General features: G+C 42.6%; 1 protein-coding gene across 6 annotated transcripts in view; it reads left to right on the plus strand.

Moving 5' to 3' along the window:
- PDE8B (phosphodiesterase 8B) overlaps positions 1 to 20083 on the plus strand; it is a 252552-nt gene that overhangs the window by 121545 nt on the left and 110924 nt on the right. For 4 of the 6 annotated variants that reach the window (XR_006203503.1, XM_042941679.1, XM_042941665.1 and 1 more), the window contains exons 3-6: positions 3203 to 3393; positions 6904 to 6963; positions 9250 to 9307; positions 15542 to 15630. Coding sequence is in view for 5 of the 6 variants with exons in the window: in XM_042941679.1 (XP_042797613.1) it covers positions 3203 to 3393; positions 6904 to 6963; positions 9250 to 9307; positions 15542 to 15630 (398 nt within the window). In the remaining variant the exon portion in view is untranslated. Of the gene's footprint in view, positions 1 to 3202; positions 3394 to 6903; positions 6964 to 9249; positions 9308 to 11856; positions 12018 to 15541; positions 15631 to 18122; positions 18150 to 20083 lie in introns of those variants that run through there. The other 2 variants (XM_042941694.1, XM_042941702.1) reach the window with 2 other exon arrangements.

The raw sequence follows: 20083 nt of genomic DNA on the forward strand, positions 1-20083 counted from the left end.
TTCTTATTGTATTAGTCAGTTATTGAGGCCAGATGGCATAAAGGAAATCTAAAGTGTTGAGATTCTTGTTTAGCAAGTCCTAGTTCAGCTCGACAGAGGACTGAGAAGAAATTCTCTCATCTTACAAAACAGATGAACATAAGGGAAGGGAGGCAAAAATAATATAAACACAGAGAGGGGGACAAAACATAAGAGACTCTTAAATACAGAGAACAAACACAGGGTTACTGGAGGGGTTATAGGAGGGGGGATGGTTTAAATGCGTTAAGGGGCATTAAGGAATCTACTCCTGAAATCATTGTTGCACTATATGCTAACTAACTTGGATGTAAATTAAAAAATAAAAAAAATTTAAAAAAGAATTAACTCCAAAAAAAGAAAAAAGAAGAAATTCTCTCATCTTTTCCGACTTTTAAGCCCCGTGTATTGAGTTTTTCGTGTTAATACCATAGCTGTTATTGACTTTACACACAAACCAATTTATTCTACCTGACTTGTACATTGTAGCTCTCTTGTTAATAGTTTCATTTGAAGACTTTCTCTTCATTATCAAATCCACAAGGCTGTGCCCTTCAATTCTCTTAGAAGAGCCACCTGCCACTACTTCCTAGAAGTAGCTCTGTGGTCAAAGACTTTTAGGAGCACTCTGGACTGAGGAGTGACAGACCTAGCCCAGGGTGAGCTCTTAATAAGTGTGGCTGCATCCTGTGTTACTAGTGTGTGATTTCAAGCCATGTGCTAAGAAGAAAATGTCAAAATCTCATGAATGGACACTTTTCTAAAGAAGACATCCAGATGGCCAGCAGGCACATGAAAAGATGCTCGACGTCACTCCTCATCAGGGAAATACAAATCAAAACCACGCTGAGATAGCACCTCATGCCAGTCAGAGTGGCTAAAATGAACAAATCAGGAGACTATATATAGATGCTGGAGAAGATGTGGAGAAACGGGAGCCCTCTTGCACTGTTGTTGGGAGGTGCAGCTGCTCTGGAAAACATTGTGGAGGTTCCTCAAAAAATTAAAAATAGACCTACGCCATGGCCCAGCAATAGCACTGTTAGGAATTTGCCCAAGGGATACAGGAGTGCTGATGCATACGGGCACTTGTACCCCAATGTTTATAGCAGCCCTTTCAACAATGGCCAAATTATGGAAAGAGCCTAAATGTCCATCAGCTGACGAATGGGTAAAGAAGATGTGGTTTATATATACAATGCAATACTACTTGGCAATGAGAAAGAATGAAATCCGGCCATTTGTAGCAATGTGGATGGAATTGGAGGGTATTACGCTAAGTGAAATAAGTCAGGCAGAGAAAGACAGATACCATATGTTTTCACTCATATGTGGATCCTGAGAAACTTAACAGAAGACCATAGGGGAGGAGAAGGGGGGAAAAAAGTTACAGAGAGGGAAGGAGGCAAACCATAAGAGACTGTTAAAAACTGAGAACAAACTGAGTGTTGATGGGGGGTAGGGGAGAGGGGAAGGTGGGTGATGGGTATTGAGGAGAGCACCTGTTGGGATGAGTACTGGGTGTTGTATGGAAACCAATTTGACAATAAATTGCATAAAAAAATAAAATACAGCTTAAAAAAAGTAAATAAATAAATACAAGTTCTATTAAAAAAGAAGAAAATGTCAAAATCATGTTGAAAATGATTCTGTCTCTTCTGGAAACATGGTATTTGGGAAAACAGGAAATGACTTAAACAGTGTAAAACAAATGACATTTATGATGCATTCAGATATTTAATGATGTTAAGGAGCTATTGGGGAGGTTTAGGTATGAGATGGTGTTGTGGTTTTCTTTTCTTTCTTTTTTTTAAGTCTTTAACAGATGCCAATGAATGAAATAATGTGATATGCAGGCCTTGCTGCAAACCAGTGCAAGTGTTGAAAATTGGGGAAGGGTAGAAATGAAGACAGATTGGCCTGGAGTTGGTTATTGCTGAAGCTGGGTGTTGGGTGCATTAGGTTTATTATAGTATTGTGTCTGTTTTCTATATATTGCCAATTTTTAATTAATAAAACATTTAAAAAATGTAATGGTAATGGCTGCACAATTCGTCTTTCTGAATGTAAACGAAGCACATTGATATTTCATCATCAAGACTGATATTGGTTATTGGCTTAAAGGCACTTCATGTTGTGACGAAAACCCTTCTGTTGCTGTTTAAACCAGAAGTGGATGCTGAAAAACATTAAGTGCCTTATGTGTGTCTTGAGATAATTGCGTTTCTTTATGAGAACCTCTTATTTCTAATCATAGTAAATAAAACCCTTCTGTGTTTTGCAGAGAACTCTACAGTTAGTTAACCTTTAACTCACCAAATATTTCTGAGCAGCTAGTAAGTGCCATCTTGGCACACGGGTGAGGGAGGGGGTAGCTGGGAACATGGTAGGCAGGTCCTTACGGTCCTGAAGCTCAATTCCACTGGGAGGATAGAGCATAATCAAGCAAATAAATGAACAAGTTCAGGTGGTGAGAAGGCTTTCTCGGGCTTTCTGCCAGAGAATCTGGTGCTGGAGCCCTGGGGCTGGTGAGGGGGACACAGGGTATTGCCACCTTCTTTCCAGTGGGGCTGCACTTCTCAGGCAGAAAGGGGCAAGTTTTCCTCAATTTGGCTCCATTATCTTCACATTTCATGGTCATTCTTTCCAGACTCTAGCATGGGTTGGGTGTTAAAATTAGTTTTTGAGGTTGCTTTGAGTTATTTCCCTTTCCTGTGTCTTTCTAGGGATCTAATTGCTAGGCTCAGAGGGTTGGTCTTCAGGTACTGTCAGGCCAACACCACCTGTACTGGAACCAAATAGGTATAAGTGTGAACTGTAGTCTCACCTGTGTTAATAATTATCCTGTTAATAATTTCACTGCTTAAATATTTAAAAACAAAGCCAACTGGGGAAATTAAAAATGAGCATCAGCCACCACCAGTGACTGAGTGCCTGCTTCGTGCTCCTGAAAGTTTCACAACTAGCTGGCATGGCATGTCTGACAGTGGAGGAACTGTAGGAAAAATGAAGGAAATACCTTGTTCAAAGACACACTGGAACCAGTTGGGGGAGCTGGGATTTGAACTCGGGTAGCTTCTCTCTAGACACTGCATTTTTAACCAGTATACCGTAGACTTGTTTTTTAATAGAGTCTCGTAAGAATGATGATTTCTTGTAAGATGCTTTTCTGCGTGTATTTCAGGTTTTGCTGATCTTTGCAAAGGAAGATAGCCAGAGTGATGGATTCTGGTGGGCCTGTGACCGAGCTGGTTATAGATGCAATATTGCCCGGACTCCAGAGTCAGCCCTGGAATGCTTTCTAGATAAACATCATGAAATTATCGTAATAGATCACAGACAGACTCGAAACTTTGATGCAGAAGCAGTGTGCAGGTACCTTCCGTAATGTAACATGCTCACTAAATGTTCACCCAGTAGCTAAAAATGAAATTCATTTATAGATGTCTTTAGTTCCATCCCAAGTATTTCTAAAATGTGTGTTGATGTTTCTTTTTTTTTTTTTAATTTTTTAATGTTTGTTTATTTTTGAGAGAGACAGAGACAGAATGTAAGTGGGTCAGGGGCAGAGAGAGAGGGAGACACAGAATCCGAAGCAGGCTCCAGGCACCGAGCTATCAGCAGAGAGCCTGATGCGGGGCTTGAACTCATGAGCTGTGAGATCATGACCTGAGCTGAAGTCGGACACTCAACCAACTGAGCCGCCCAGGCGCCCCTGTGTGTTGATGTTTCTAAGCAGTGTATACAGATTTCTGTGATGAAAGCTATAGGTCCTCCTATGAATTTATTTCACCTTTTCTGTTTTTCCACGTTTGAGTTCCAGTGAATTTAGAGGTGTGATCTGGGTGCCTCAGAAAATGTCAAGGTGTTTTTTTCTCCCTCTGAGAATCGCTCATATTTCACGCGTTCACACACAAAAGACATTAAAATTCACACAGTTCTTATTATACAGATATGGTTTGGATTTAAACCAGATATTTTAATCTTAATTATTCTGTCCCCAAATGAACATCAGAAATGTGTGAAATACACATTTTTCCCTGCCTGACACAGATGGGGTAGATCGTACAGTAATCGCGGAGCAAAGGCAGCCACTTTACAGCCGCAGGAAATCTTCCAGGGATCCAAACTCTCCGCTTGTTTACAGAAACGCTTGCACTCCGGGTGGAGAAATGCATGCCTGTTCATAAATAAATGCAGTCCTAAGAGTTAGCCGTGGATGAACTGATCCGTTTAGCAGAATTGGAATGCTTTGAAGCTAGATGGCAAGAGGTCACTAATTAAATGCTGACCGGCACAGACTCCAATTACATATGGAGCTGGAATTTTCTTGAATATTAGTAAGTGAAATGAAACACAGGGAAGTGGGTTCTCAGATCCTTGGGTACTCTGGCAAGAAATGATTGGATTAAGTAAGAGACGTTTCTCATTAAAGGCCTGGCCTTGTTATTTTTTGACCATTTTCATTTTCCTAAAGAAGAATTTTTCCTACAGAACATATTTTAACATGTCTTATTGGTCTCAGATATCTTGGCATGCTGCATAGAAATGTTTTCCTACTCAATTATTATGTATGTGAATAAATATATCATAAAATATTTGGATGATACTCTCAGTATCAGGAATTTTTTTTTTTCTTTTTAAATGATTGAACGGATAGCATTGGGTCCTTTATAAATAGATCTACTTTTTCTTGGCCTTGACCTTTCTTACATGATTTTTATACTAAAAACGCCATAATCCTTTGTGCATACATGGAATGATTTAAGACAAACTTCAGGTGTAAAAATAAAAAAACTCTTGTAATTCAGGTAAAGACAAAATTTAGCAGATTTTACCATCTTCCTTCAATATAAAGAAATGTAGTTTTGATGTCTAATAAATATACTTCTGTCTCAGCCACACAGAAAAACAGTGGGGGATCTGTGCAGGTAGAAGCCAGGTTGTGTATCTGGGAGTGTGATTACTGCCTATTAGTGGTTATGTCACGTGCAGCCAGAATCCTGAATGTGTGGCTGCCAGCATATGTTCCTAAGATGTGTAAGGGACCCACTCCTGACACATGCGCAATCTTCATTGTCATCTCCGGTCCAGGATCCCTGGATTTTTGAGCTTGACTGGACCTTAGCTTAACATGCTTCCTTAGACTTGTGGCCCACCTATTCCAGTCCCCCTTAGTCCTCTCAGTCAGGAAGAGGTCCAGGTGTCTCTGACCGTACCAGTTTCTTTGGGAGGAAGAAGAATGAAGAAATACCGACAAGAAGCAACCCAGAACATGCAAGCCAGTTTCAGAAGAAGCTAAGCGAACATTGGCCCCAGCCCTGTTATGTTCGTAACAAGAGTTTGAGCCTCTTGAGGCCCACCCCCTTAGAACATAGCCTAGCAATATAGCCTTAACACCTCACTGGGGTGGAAGAGGCTCAACAAAGGTGAGAAGTGCTTAGTATTTCCCTAGAGAGTAGGGCATACCTCTGACTTGCTGTGCATTTTTTTCATTAGGTGCTGCTGAGAATTCAGTAAGTTTGTAGGTAGACAAAAACCATAGCTTCACCTTACCAGGACTTGTGCTATGGGATGGCTGAATTCAGGAAGTAGTCTGTGCTAGCCTTGGAAGGGATATTGACTTACTCCTCTGTTCCACAGTGAGTGAAACCATTGAACTTAAGGAGTTTGTTCAAATACCATTTATCTACCAGGGAAACCTTTACTTCCCAGGAAGACCAGAGCTGGTCATTTTTTTGAGCCTTCCACCCACGTAGAGTGAGGTCTCCAGGAATAGGAAATGGGAAGGTACGTTTTTTGAGAAAGGTCAGGAAATTTTAGAGTTGAAGGAAATGAAGCAATACAAGCTGGCTTTTTCTGGGGGAGCGGTAGTACAAACATGTTGAAATGGAGAAGAGCTGAAATGCCAATAGCTAGAAAGATCAACAAATACATGCTGTTTCACAAATGACTCAGGAGCAGCCTTGAGCCTTCTGTTCTTGGAGATGACGGTTCTCTTCCCAGGGCTCTCAAAATAAACAGAGTCCAGACCAGGGAGATGGGTCAAAACAAGCATACTGCTTATTTGTAGTAAGATTCAAGTATGGGACCCTTGATTAAAAGTTCATCCAATTCACCACCCCTGACCAGAAAAATCCAGAATCTGAGCTGCAGGAATACACATAGCACATTTTCTAAGAAGATGCACAGACCTCAAAATTCTTTATCCTTAATTATTTTAATCCTATTAAATTCCTAGGGAATAAAGTATATACAGGTGGTCCTAGTACAAAACAGGTATCTTCACAGTGATAGACGCTATATTGCAGCTTTTCTCAGCCCTAGTTGACAATCCAGTTGTCTCAAGTATTTGAGCCAAACAACAGTGCAACCAACAAAATTAGGTGTTTGTTTGTACCACCCTTAATAGGCTTTAAACTGAGTTTGTATGTCCAGCTGCCAATGAGTGTATTAATTTTTATAATAAGGTCATCTTTCTGGGCTCCCTGCTATTTTAAAAGAAAAAAAGGTCCAATGCAATGAGCTCCCCAAGTACAAACTGATAACTAGAGACCTCTAGGACTGCCAGTTTTTTTGCAGAGTGGAATTTCAGTCAGAAAACATGGAATTTAAGTGGAATTTGCCAGTTTTTGAAGTGGAAAATTGGCAGGTCTGACCTATTGGATAATTGCCTTGGCGTTAAAAACAAAATCTTTTTTTTTTTTTTTCCAGTAAAACAAAGAATTTGTCCTAATCTACAAGGCCATCTTTCTTTGTTGTCTTGCATGTGTTTTTAGACTTTCTCTTGATTTGGTTTTGTGCCATTTTCAATGTGAAGTTCCGCATGCGTTCATTGTAACAAAGCTTAGATCACTTGGTTTGACTTGAGCCTTTTCATTGCAGGTCGATCCGAGCCACAAATCCCTCCGAGCACACGGTGATCCTGGCGGTGGTTTCCCAAGCGTAAGCTCACCTCCATCCCCAGCTGGAAGTAGTACTGTTCATTCTGAAACATTTGTCTGGTGGAATCCAGTCTTTGAGCCAGCACAGCACTGGGCATGTCCTCGGCCCTACAACACCAACCTTAGATCTCACTCTGTGGGGGTGTTCTTTGTTTTGCAAGTTTCTGAAAATATTCACCTTTTTCTCTGTCATATTTAATTGCTGTTAACACATACCTGTACATCTTAGGAAAAAATGAGCACTCCTCGCATGATAGAAATAATGAGAAAATCTGACAAAGAGGTCTGGGAAGAACATTGTTCCCGCTTATCTTTTCTTTGAAGATAAGAGGAGGGAGAATGCTTGTTTTTCACTAAAGAAGAAACAAATTACAGCATGAGAACAAAGAAGCACTCTAAATACGCTGGAAGGAAAGGACTGTATAATTTGGACTGTGACTCTTCAGTGTCTAGAAGCAGGACACAAGGTTGCATGCCAACGTTGGAAGGCAAAAAAGGGGGATTGGGCTGTAGGTTTGAGATGGTGGGATGAGAAGGTTCTCTTCAGGGTTTGTTGTCTGAAATGGCCACCACTTAGGATGAAAGACCTCAAAGAAAAAAAGTTGTTTGTACAAGCTACAGCCCTTGAAATCCTTGCAGTATCCAAAGTGTGGTGTTTGCTTAATGCCATCATTAGCTTCTGAGAGACTAAGACCTTTATTTAGGGCCTAGGACCTACTGCACTTGGCTCCATTGTGGCAGCTCTCACAGAGTCTGCAGCCAAGTTGCTGACAAGCCGGCAACAGAGACTGGGGAGTTTAGGTCTCCCCCAGGCAAGCCTGGCCCGGGGAGGTTTGAAATACTGTCTTCTAAAGCCATATTGGTACAGGAGGAAATCCTGGCTCCATAGTTTTACCCCAAACAAAGACTCTTCCTTCCCTGCTATTACTTGGGTCTGTTGTTGGGAGCTGTGCCACTTCACTTGGATTCCCGCTGTGGGCCAAGGAAAGGAAAGAAATTATCCTCATTGGTTCCTTACCACTTCATTATCCTCATGGGATATATGGGGTCTCAAGGAGAATGAGTGAGGGGAATCAAGATGTACACTCAGCTTCTTTGCCCCCTTGTTTGTATTTTGTCTTGTGGGCACTGTGAGGTCTTAATAGGGTGTTAGAGTCTCAGACATGGATACCAGGAGATACCAGGCCACATGCATATTCCCCAAGGCTGACTCATTCCATGGACGCAGAAGAGAAATACTAATTTTTTTCTAGTCACATATTAAAAATACTTACTGATCCTTGACAAATAATGATTTGCTATGGCTTGTTATTTTTCACCCTTTCCCCCCTATTTTTTAAATAATATATTTTTTACAGATAGAGAATAATAACAAAATGAGTGCTGAGTTTGTGCAATACAGCTTATGAAATAGAATGTTGTTGCTACCTTCAGACCTCTCGTGTGCCACCATACCCCCTCCCCCATTCCAATCTGTCACTTAGAGAAGGTAGAATCTAGAGTTCCATGGTAGAAAAGAGAGGACTGTGCTTTCCTATAGGGAAGGCATGAGCTGTAGGTAATGCCACCAACAAGCACGGGGTTTCTCTTCTTGTTCTCCACCTGCCCCTCCACCCATTTTATTTATCTTTTATTCCATTTTACTTCCCTGTTTCCCAACATAGCATGTCTTTGTCATGCTATGAGCAGACATTCATTGTACTCAGATTGTTCTGAGACCCAACTATAGGCTCAGTATAGGAAACCTTGCATGAAATGAGGGACAATACCCTCAGTTTTTTTCTCTTTTTCCCTTTTACCTTGGCATTCTTAATGACCCTTCTTTTCCATTTGGTTATGGGGTGCTGCAGTCTATAGTGCCAGTTGACTTCCTCACATTGCAAGTTGGACCCAGCCAGGTCTTGGGGTGGGTATTGTATTTCCAGAAAGTTTGGGGGAAAACATAAAGGATAGTCTCTGGGATGAGCAATGCACCCACCTTGTCCCATCCATGTGTTTCAGCTTTCAAGGCCAGCCCAGCTTTGGAGATGGCCACTCATGTGTGCCGTGGTCATGCTTTCAGACACACTGCTGGAGTTTTCTCTCCTGTTGGTGTTCTTTTTGCATCTGGAAGGCAGATGTGGGACTCTGGGTGCTTGAAGGCAGGTGCATCCCATGGACACATGCTGGTCAGGAAGCCACTCTTAACGCAAACTCCATGCTTGCCTCGCTGCTCGCTCTCCATGTTTCAATGTGAGGAACCCTGGTTTGTATCTGGTGAGTGACTGCATTTTCTGCTTTGCTGCAGATCAGGCGACCACGAAGAGGCCTCGGTCCTCCCGCTCCTGCATGCAGGATTCAATAGGGTATGTATGTAGGAGGTGACTCAGCACCCCTGTCCGGTACCGATGCTTCATCCTTGGTTCTCACCTAATAGCACAGCCACAGATAACCTTTAAGGGAACTGAGTTCCAGGACCTTGAGGGAAAGGACGTAGCTGTTCTCACAGGACAGTAATAAGCGACTGCTACTCAAGCTTTTTCTCTCATAACTTCATGTGTCTTAGTCATAGAAATGTAATGACCTAAAGGCACATCTTATTATCAACAGGTCAAAATTCTGTAGTCCCAAAGTAACCTCACTTAAATGAGTCTAGTCAGTGAGACTCAGTCTTTGTGAATGTTATACGGTATATGGTTAAAGTCCACCAAACTGGCACCTAGGGTTCTGTGTGCCTCAGGGCCCAGCCAGAGCTTATACCTTAGGGACAGACCCATGATGGCTTTCACATCTGTCAACTCGTGGTTTAAGCCATCCGTGTCAGCAAAGAAAAGTTACTTGAGTCACAACTACATGAATAACACTAATGTTCAATGTAAAGCTTGAGATGGATTACTCCACTGGCTATGACACCAAGAGAGAGACGCAGGTTGTTCCTGACTTAATTCCTCACGAGAACAACTGTTCAAGAGCAAGAGACTGCTGAGAGGATCCTAGGACATGGAGGTGAGGCTGAGGCACCCCTGCATCACAGGTGCAGTGTGATCACCCCTGCTGTGTCAGCAGGCCAGGTAGGAAAAGCAGTTATCCAGTGACCATGCTGCCCCTCCCCTGGCCAGTGCAGCGCCACCCAGAGAAGTCTTCCCTCGTACTGAAGTGGAAAGGGAGCCCAGGGGTGACTACCAGCTCCCCGACCCTAGTGTTATGGGTTACTCTGTGGGAGCCTGTACTCTGATCTTGCAGTATAGGGAATCCAAGGAAGTCTCTGTGGCTCTGCCACTGGGAATGTGACTGAGGTGGGGGGCGGGCGAGGCGGGGCTGGGCAACAACCAGCCCCTGGATCTTGGCAGACTAAGTTCATACTTGCAGTTCCCAAGTAGTAACCCCAACCAGTGGTTTTGCTCATCTTCAGGACCCAGTCACAGGTGCAATCTGACCAGGGAACTCTGCAGAGTGCTGATCTACCCGATTTGGATCCTCACAGGAGTTTTGCTGGCCTTATAGCTGGTTTGCCCATCCTCTGTGGAGAGTGTCTTAAGGCCCTGTCTGACCAGAAAGACTGGCAACAACTCCTGGATGCAGTACAACCCCGGGGGCTCTTGAGGGAGGGGCATGCAGAGCTGATTGTCCCCAGAGTAGAGGCCGTACTGGGCATGCAATATTTCTGAGCTATCTGCTATTCAAAGGCAGATTAATTCATAGCCCAGGCTGAGGTTAGCTCCTAGCCTCTCCCAACCTGCAGAGTCAGTTTGGGAAATTGAGAGTAGCCTGGAGTGACCCCTCCCCTTCTTGCCCAGGCACGGAAGCTACACTGGCTGTGGAGTGCCTTCCAGCCCCTTCTGCCCAGAAGGGCTGGGGATAACTCCTGGATGCCACCCAACAACACTGGAGCCGACAGGCTGGACAAGGAAGAACTGATGGTTTGCATAACAAAGCCAATGGCACTATTCCATCAGGACACTTGGCAAACAGGCCCCCTAGAGTTAAGACAAAGACTTTTACTAGCTTTAGAGCTGCTTCTCCCGCTGCAGGCAGGAAATGTAATTCGTAGCCACACTCATCACTGAACACAACGTTTAGCCTCTCCAGCCAGGGAACTGAACCACAGCACACAGAAAGCTGCATAGCCCTCTCAGCAGTCCTACATACAGAGGTGCTTGAACAGACTGTACAGCCTGTCTTCAGAACACAACTGGTGGCCTCACCTGACCAGGAAATTCAGTGCACATTCTGGCCTAATTTGGGTCCCTAAAAAAACAAGCAGTACAGGCCTGGGATCCCATCCTGCTGCCCTGCCGGGGCAGGGCCGGGAAGGTCGTTCCCAGACTCATCTACTACTGAATACGGTACACAGATCTGACCATCAGGTAAGCCTGACCAGAAACTTCAGTCAACTGTAGAACCCATCCTGTAGCTTTGCCTGGGTAGGGAAACAAGCCAGTAGCACACTGCTTCATCCCTGTCATGAGAGTCTGACACTTGCCTTGCCCTGAAATAGATCATAATAGGCCCTACCTGACCAAGGTCATTACCAGGAATCACACCCAGAAACCCAGACTGAGCTGACTGATGAAGTCTCTGCCAAAGCAAACCTATAAAGTCTGTAAGATGAGCCCAGGTACTCAGATGCACAGACACCAACAGAAGGAGTCAAGGATCGTGAAAAATCAGGTAAATAGGACAACACCAAAGGAAACTAATAAAGCTTCGATAACTGATCCTAAAGAAATGGAGATCCGTGAAGTGTTAGAGAATTCAGAATAATCATCTCAAGGAAGTTGAGTAAACCACAAGAAAGCACAGACAAATAATGAAATTAGGAAAACAGTGCAAGAACAAAATGAGAAGTTTGACAAGGAAATAGCAGCCATCAAAAAAAAAAAAGGCAAAACAAAAATCATAGAATTGAAAAATACAATAACTGAATTAAAGAACTTAGTAGAGAGTTTAAGAAGTAGACTTGACCATGTTGAAGAAAGAACCTGTGACCTGGAAAGAATCTGTGACCATCGGAAATCACCCAGTTAGAGGAATAAAAAGAAAAAACAGAATGAAAAAGAGTGAAGAAAGCCTAAGGTAATGATGGGACACAATGGGGGGAAAAAAAGCCCAATACTTATAATATTCTCATTATAGGTATTTGTAGAAGAAGAAGAAGGACAGAAAGTACATTTAAAGTAATAATGGCTAAAAACTTCTGGACCTGGGGAGAGAAATGGACATCCAGATCCATGGGGCCCAGAGGGCCCCAAATAGGTTGAACCCAAATATGTAATGGTGCTTTGCTACCCTGGGTTAAAAAAACAATCCTTGTCATAGAGCACAGAGAAGCGGGAATGTGTGATGTGGTTTTGTGCTTTGGTATGCCTCGGTGTGCAGGAGCAGTTCTCTATAAAATACTCAAGGTAGCATAGTGGTTCACCTGTGTAATAGAAATATTTCTATCTAGCACTGTAACTCTCCTGACAGCTTTGTCCATCATCTCCTCTATCAAAGGCTGGCATTGGGAGTCATGTCTTAATGAGAATGCCTAGGACAGTGCTTCTGAGTCCGGGAATGGAGAGTTGCAAAAGGAAATTGTCAAGCCATGTGGCTGAGACTTCCTTTCTTAGGCACTTCCTAAGAAATGATGTAGTCATTTGCAGCTTTCGTAGGTCTTACATTAAATGGTGATCCCCATCCCAGCCTTGTTCTTCGCCTGTGAGGCAGGATCTCTGGGAGTGTGAGGAGGCAGGTTTTCTGCACTATCTGGGAGCTGACAGAATAGCGTGACACACTGTAGGTTCTGTCAGTGAGGATCTACATAGGTGCTGTTAACCATCCTTCAGGAATATTCTGCTTGTAATTCAGTGAGCCTACCTCTAACTGGTTTAGAGATTGTCTGGAGGGCTGAGATTGCCCATTATATCCAGGAGGAACACCTGACCCTCTTTGGGTACAAATGCCACTAAATACATTGAGGAGGTAAAGTTCACACTTTCCTTTTTACTCCTTTGGTAACCTGTCCTTGCTGCTCTGGTAGGTTTCATTTCCCTTTGTTGGGCTGTGGTGCTGCTCTTGGCAGTCAGCCATTGTGGATAACACTCTTCAAGGGAGCATGAAAGATAGTACCTGTCAGGGACCACCTGGCAATCTTTAATGCTGAGTCTGATCAAATCCATTTACCAGCTAGGTCAGGGACCCCCCCTCCCCAGATAGCTTGAGCTCTCCTGTGAGAAGCATGCCAAACCTACTGAAGCTTTACCTCCTGGGTTACTGTGGCTCAAGATCAGCTGAAGCTCTCCAGGTGGCTAGTCTCCTTTTTTGGGTAAAATCTTGTCTTTGGCAGCTTTCTCCCCAAGCACCCTTCCAAATATGCTGGCTATTCTTGAGTTTGTTTCTCATCTCTGGGTTGTTTTGACTGTATTAAATCATCTGCTAAAACTCTGGTCTGTGGTGCTAGCTAATTGGCCAGTGCATCAGTCTGTAGGTCCCTGAGTGGGGATCCAGGAACAAATTGTGCCATCAGATATTCCACAACAGCTCTCCATGAAGCTTTGGTAGCTGTGTATAAGTGGCTCACTGCATGGTACTCAGTCCATTCGGAGCCTTTTACAAACCAATATCTTAATTAGCAAAGGGCAATAGCAGCTGCATTTATATCAACCTTTACATGCCCCTTTTCTGTTTGAAATGACACTTACTCGCTCAACAGGTGTTCATGAAGCACTTACTGTATGAAATACAATGGGGTAGGCCTGCTGTGGGTACAGTGGTTAGATGCGCTGGGGAGGCTTCCTGTGGAGGAGAAAGTGGAGAGCTAAGATGGACTGTTAGGCTCCATTTGAGGGGATTTACTTAATCCTCATCTACACATAAGAAATTTAATATTTTCTCCATTTTTGCAGAGGAGGAAGCAGGCTCAGAATGCCTAAATAGTTTGCAAGAGCTCATAGTCATGACAAAGTTAAGGAGGAACAATGTGTTACTTAACTCCAAACTCCACGTTGGGTCCACCAAAGTAGTAGTTCCCAAACTATTCTGTGGCGCACTCGTGTTCCAAAAGTTCTTAATAGGTGTTCCACGAAAGAAGGCTTCCGTGGTCAAATAAGCTTGGGAAATCAGTGAGAACTGTTCCTCCTCTTCCCACCCCTGGAAATGCACAATGCATGCTAGGAACATTGCACATGAGCATATTGAATGCTCTGAGAAGTTCTGTCTTAAAGAAACATTCTAAATTTCTGAATGTGGGGTCCATGAATCTACATTTTTGGAAGAATGCATGGTGATTCCTAGCATATTGAAGTTTGAAGTTCACTACTTTTGATCCACTCACATTATTTCAATAATAGGAGTTAACATAGCCTAGAAAACCACCAAAGAAGAGGAGAATCTTCTACCTTCGGTCTATAGAAGAGTCATTAAGTGCCAGACAAGGGGTGTGCAAAACAAGGGCTCCAGTGTTTAGAAACCATCACCTGTAGAAAGCTCTTTTTCACTACAATGGAAGTTCTTAGAACTAAAGAAAAATAAGATCTCAGTAAGTTAGTACTTAAATGAAAGTGAAAATACAGTATGATTTTACAGACATTATTTAAAGTATTACACACACACACACACACAGGCATTGGAGCTTAAGGGAGATAAACCAAACGTAATGATATCTCCAGCTTATAACATTGTTAGTGACTTGGGGTTTTTTCCTCCGTGACTTTCTTTACACATTTTTAAATTAATGTGTATAACTTTTATAATAAAAAAACAGACAATAAAATTTATTAAAATTGGTGTCTTTAAAAAAAATCTGCCCAACTGTTAATTGTAACACTTTTGAAACTGATTTTTATCACAGATCCTTTTTAGTATCTTAGAAAGCATCTGCTCACAATGCTCAGAGCTTGTCTTCAGGCTTTTACATAATCTCCACCCATCCAGAAGCTCAGCCTGAGCCTAACCATGTTTAACTTTGCAGAAAAAGAGAAAGTATTTCCCTTCTGTGTGTTTGTGTTCTGTGTTCATGCCCCCCCCTTTTCATTACCCTCTACCAGCTTCTCCCTGGAGTAGTGGGGAACCAGAAGTATTCCCCAGGGAGAAGCCATCCATGCTAGATGCATGGTGTGTGTGTGTGTGTGTGTGTGTGTGTGTGTGTGTGTGTGTGTAAGAGGAGAGTGCATTTGGCAATCAGAAGATGAGGAAGTTAGCAAAGAAGGGTCTCTTCCCTTGAAAATGACCATTCATACTGTGGCACATAGTATGAGTGTCCAGTGTGGGGTTTGAAAAGACTTTTCTTAGTGCAAAATAAAGCCAAAATGTTTCAGTAATTAACAAGGGGGTAGATGCTCTCTCTGCCCTTGTGTGTTTATTTTCCTGTGAGTATTTGTGATGAAGTTTTTCCCCACCTTTGTTACCAGGGGAGTTAAACATACAGTATTACCTTATCGGTTGTTTCTCATACATTTAAACAAGCATTTCAAAGAGTTTGACAACTGTTTTGTTTCATTTCAATTTCTCAAGTTGTCTTATATAACAGAGTTACCTGGGGTGGGAAAAACTAAGTTCCTTTATTTGACTCCTTAAGAAGTCATTGTATGTCTTACATATTATCTTTGTTTTCTTTGCAGAGATTTATGGAGAATAGCAGTATAATTGCTTGCTATAATGAACTGATTCAAATAGAACACGGGGAAGTTCGCTCACAGTTCAAATTACGGTATGTAGCAAAAATAAGAAGGAACACAAGGTTAACAATGTTGTACAAAAGCTTCTGTCATCAGACTGATGTTCACAGGTTCCTAGCTGAATGCCAGGGATTTTGAAACTGTTAGACAGGTAATGGTAGCTGGTAAATGGCAGAATCCAAACTAAGAGCCCTTTGCTCAATGAAATAAATTAGAAAGCATTTCTTTCTTTGACAGTATTTTCCACTAATTAAAGCAGTTTTAAAATTATAGTCTAGGAAAAGTAATGTTTAATTTTCATACAATTAAATTGAGATTAAGAGTAGCCTTTGAGGATTACTTTCTATTTACTACTCTTTTAACATTTATAAATTCTTGCTTGGATTGTTAAGAACAGGAGCAAACCCATGGTATATCTATTATGCCAGCCATAATAATTGCTGTGTAACCATGATAGCAATTTCATGAGGTTTGTTTGTGACCTCAGTATGCATGAAGTGTGTTCAAGAAACTTACTTTAAGTCTCCTTAAAGGCAAATAGTGCTTTAAAAGCAGGCTTTTCATAATGTTCACTTCTGAGATGGAATTGTCTAGACATCTGTCTGCTGGAAAGATGTTCTGCTTCCGGGACATCTTGGGATATCAGGGCCCTAGCTCATGCCCGGTTTTGTGGAGGTTCCCCTCTAGCACATCAGACCTTGATTTCTTCAACCTATCCCCCTCAAGTAGGAGAGAAGGGCAGAGAGGAGGCTCTTGCCAGCCTATAGCTCCTGGGAGTCCAGCCCTTAACGGCTCCAGGCTTTTGGATGCCAGAAGGTCCCTGGCATGGTTTCTCTCTGTGGCCAACCCAGAGGTCATGACGGTTTCAGGCTTAGTGAAAAATAAGTAAGATAGCATCTCACTGTAATGATTATGCTTCTCTTGATTACTTGATTGGCATTCAAAGTGGACAAAACCCTGTGTAAACTTAATTTTTCTCTGCCATCCTTGGAAGTAAAATGGATTGGCATAAACCCATAAAGGCAGGTTTTTCTGGGGTTTGTTTACCCTGGTCAGGGAAGTCACTTTTTGGTGGACAGAGAGCTTTAAGAAATAGTGTGGGGAGAAACAGTCACTTCCTTAGGCAGGGAAATATTTTTTTAAAAAGTCAAACTAATGGAAATTCTGATATTTTAAAAGTCTTCAGTGAGGAATACTGGTAACGGTTTTTGAATATATAAGTGAAATCCCTAGGTTTCTTTGTATCCATGTATTTATTAACTTCAGAGAACTTAAGAGACGTTTTCAAGAAAACCACACTGCCTTGACTTCAGCAATTTATGATGTTTATTGTACATTGTTTTTATTCCTTGGGATCTCTACTCTTTTTAATTAAGGATAAAATGACTGTACTTTTATTTTTTTTAATGTTTATTTACTTATTTTGAGAGAGAGAGACAGGAATGAGTGGGTTTGGGGCAGAGGAAGAAGGAGAGAGAGAATCCTAAGCAGACTCCAAGCTCAGCACAGAGCCCAACCTGGGCTTGATCCCATCCATGACCATGAGATTGTGAACTGCGCTGAAATCAAGAGTGGGATGCTTAATCAACTAAGTCACCGAGGTGCCCCCAAAAGACTATACGTTTAGATTTTTTCATGATAGATAGAAAAAGAGGGATGTCATTTTGTTTCAGTTCTTTAACTGCGTATGATCCACAACAAGAATGAACAGCAGACCCCTTGTTGCTTTGATAGGTAATTCCTTCATTTGATTTTAAATAACTGAGGTTTGAGGTTTCTTAGGCAACATTTAAGTGTGATGGCACATGTAGGATGTCAGAAGGTGAGGATGCCTGGTGGCTCAGTTGGTTAAACATCTAACTCTTGATTTTGGCTCTAGTCATGATCCCAGGGTTGTAGGATTGAGCCCCGTGTTGGGCTCTGTGCAGTGTGGAGGCTGCTTCAGGTTGTCTCTCTCCCTCTCCCTCTGCCCCTCCCCAACTCACGTGTGCACACGTACTCTCTCGCTCTCTCTTAAAAAAAGAAGCCTCATTCATTGTCAGCAGGGCAAAGGCAGGTCTGGCAATTTGAAATAAACATTCTCAGCCAGCGCGAGGGTTAAAAGAACGGGCTTGAAGTTACTGTGCTGATAAAATTTGCTTAGAGCCAGGGCACTGAACACTTCTGAGGGTCTCATCACATTCTGAACTTAGCACGTTTCTAAGTACATAAGCCTGCATAAGTCCCATGACTTCTCACCCCTCACTGACTGGAGCTGGTTGGAGGAGTTGAGCCCATTGAGGAGGTCATAATGAGAAAGCTCAAGTTCTTAATGCATGCAGATCAGTGTGAAGTTGTTACATGGAGTTGACTCAGGCAAGCAGTGGTGTCCGAAAGGTAGGTTTGCCCAGGGTGCAGATCCCTTTCCACAGCAGCTTAAGGTAAAGAGCCTCTGGTAAAGACTGGTAAAGAGCCTCTCTTCCTGGTCATGAGCACCCAGCAAGAGAGCAGCCCCAGCTGTGGGGAAAAGAAAGCAAGAGTTCTCCCCAGAAGGCCAGAGAAGGACTATGTGGTCAGTTTCTTCCATTGGTTTTTGGCTAGTTCTGCCTCAAGCATCTCCAACTTCCTTCCTTTTTTGGAGGAGAAGGGTGTGTGTACATGGTTTGACTCTTCCTGGGTACCCAATATCTGGTCCTAGCAGTCAGGGGTTGGTGACCCATTCCATGATCTCCCCAGCTCCATGCGTATTCACGGACATCTAAAGACTCCACCTGGACCTCAGAGTCAGGCAGGCAACTCTGTCACTTGCTGCAGATGGGGAAAATGAGGCTCTTTATTATACAATGCCAGAATAATTATAGTCTAATTATATAATACTTTTCTCTGCAATTCCGCCCCCAGCTGCAGCTAAATATGTGACATTACTAGCATTCTGCAAGGACAGTCTGTACTCTAAGGAGGATGTCAAATGTTGAAGGTAGACACTCTTGTCCAGGTCCTGGGGTATGGTAACCATATTTAGCCAAGAAAACCGAAGGATCATGTGATCAAAGAAAAAATATTTAATTTTAAAGTTCCATTATAAAGAATAACTTCTAAAGAGAGGAGATAAATCACATCTCTGTATGCTTGATGAGTTTACTTTATTAAACAGTACTATTGTTTAGGGGACAAATGAAATGGAGACTGTCTAGGGAAATATAGGGTAAATGATGATCACTTCTCTTCCAATGTTCTTATGCCTCTTTATCATGAAAAGAACTGTGTTATCCTAAATGCAGATAGGATTTAGCTGCTTACCGGGAGCTTAAACTGGTAAGTTTATACTAATGCAGTCCTGTTTTCTTACCTAGGACTTAGACCCAAATCATCATGTTCACTTGATTCCAAGTCTAAAGAGAATAGCGGTCCTCCATTTCAGGAGTCAAAGTCTCTGATGGACAAAACTTGAGTTCCATGGAATACCACACTTCTCAGTATCAACAGACATTTATAGAGCACTTTATCATGGGCCCTGCGTGACAGGCACTGTCACAGGAGTAGAGTCCAAGCAGTAAAACCTTAATGTAATTGGCTCCCATGGTACGGCTACCCAGGATTGGGGCTCACCAGGAGCAAGTCCATGACGCCCTGGCAACCTGTGCTTCCCTCTCCCTGCCTCCCAGACCCTGCTGGGATGTAGATTTAGGTTCAGATTTAGGTTTCCCTGAAGCCACCACCTTGCACAGTCCTGCCTTTTTGCAGGCAGCCTCATTTTGTGTATATATGTGTTTTGAGTAGATTCTGGAATATCCGTGGTAGGAATACAGGAGATAATGCAACCCATCCACTCCTGCCCCAATGGACAGAGGAAAACACTGAGAGCCAGGGAGACTCTTGACATGATCACAGCTACCCAGTATGTTGGTGGCAGTGTTGGGGTCGGATCCCGGCATCCTGCTCTTCAGTCGGATGAACTCACCACCCTGTCACACCACTGTGTTCTTTGTAGACTTGTAGACATGACACTTGGGCCCCTGTAATATTTGCCTTTTCCATCTGGACCTTCAAGGGCTCCTTAAGAAGGTGAGGGGACATGGTTCTATGGCCTGTACTTCATGGGTTTCCACATTGCGGCTACCTTTCCTTTGTGCTTTTTCCAATTTTCCAACTTCTCAACCTGAAAGGCACAAAAATATATCTGAGGCACAGTTACGTGGTTCCTAAGAACAGAAAATTAATAAAGTTAAGGCTCTTCTGCATGAAGAGTATTAATAATTAATACAAGCTATTAAATTCCCAAACTTTAGGAACATGATTCAAATTGATTACTTCATTTTGCTGCAGGTTTATTTAAATAGAACCATCAGCCAAATTGCTTTAAAGCCTAGTTCTTAACAGTGCAGTCCAGCATGTCACTGGGAGAAAACCATCTGCTGGCCCCATCCAGATCCTTCTACCTTGACTGTTCATGAGAATTTGCTTTGTCCCATTGGGCATTATACTGAAGATTTTATGCTTTGTGGA

This window comes from Panthera leo, chromosome A1 (genome assembly GCF_018350215.1).
Source record: "Panthera leo isolate Ple1 chromosome A1, P.leo_Ple1_pat1.1, whole genome shotgun sequence".
Classification (NCBI taxonomy): domain Eukaryota; kingdom Metazoa; phylum Chordata; class Mammalia; order Carnivora; family Felidae; genus Panthera; species Panthera leo.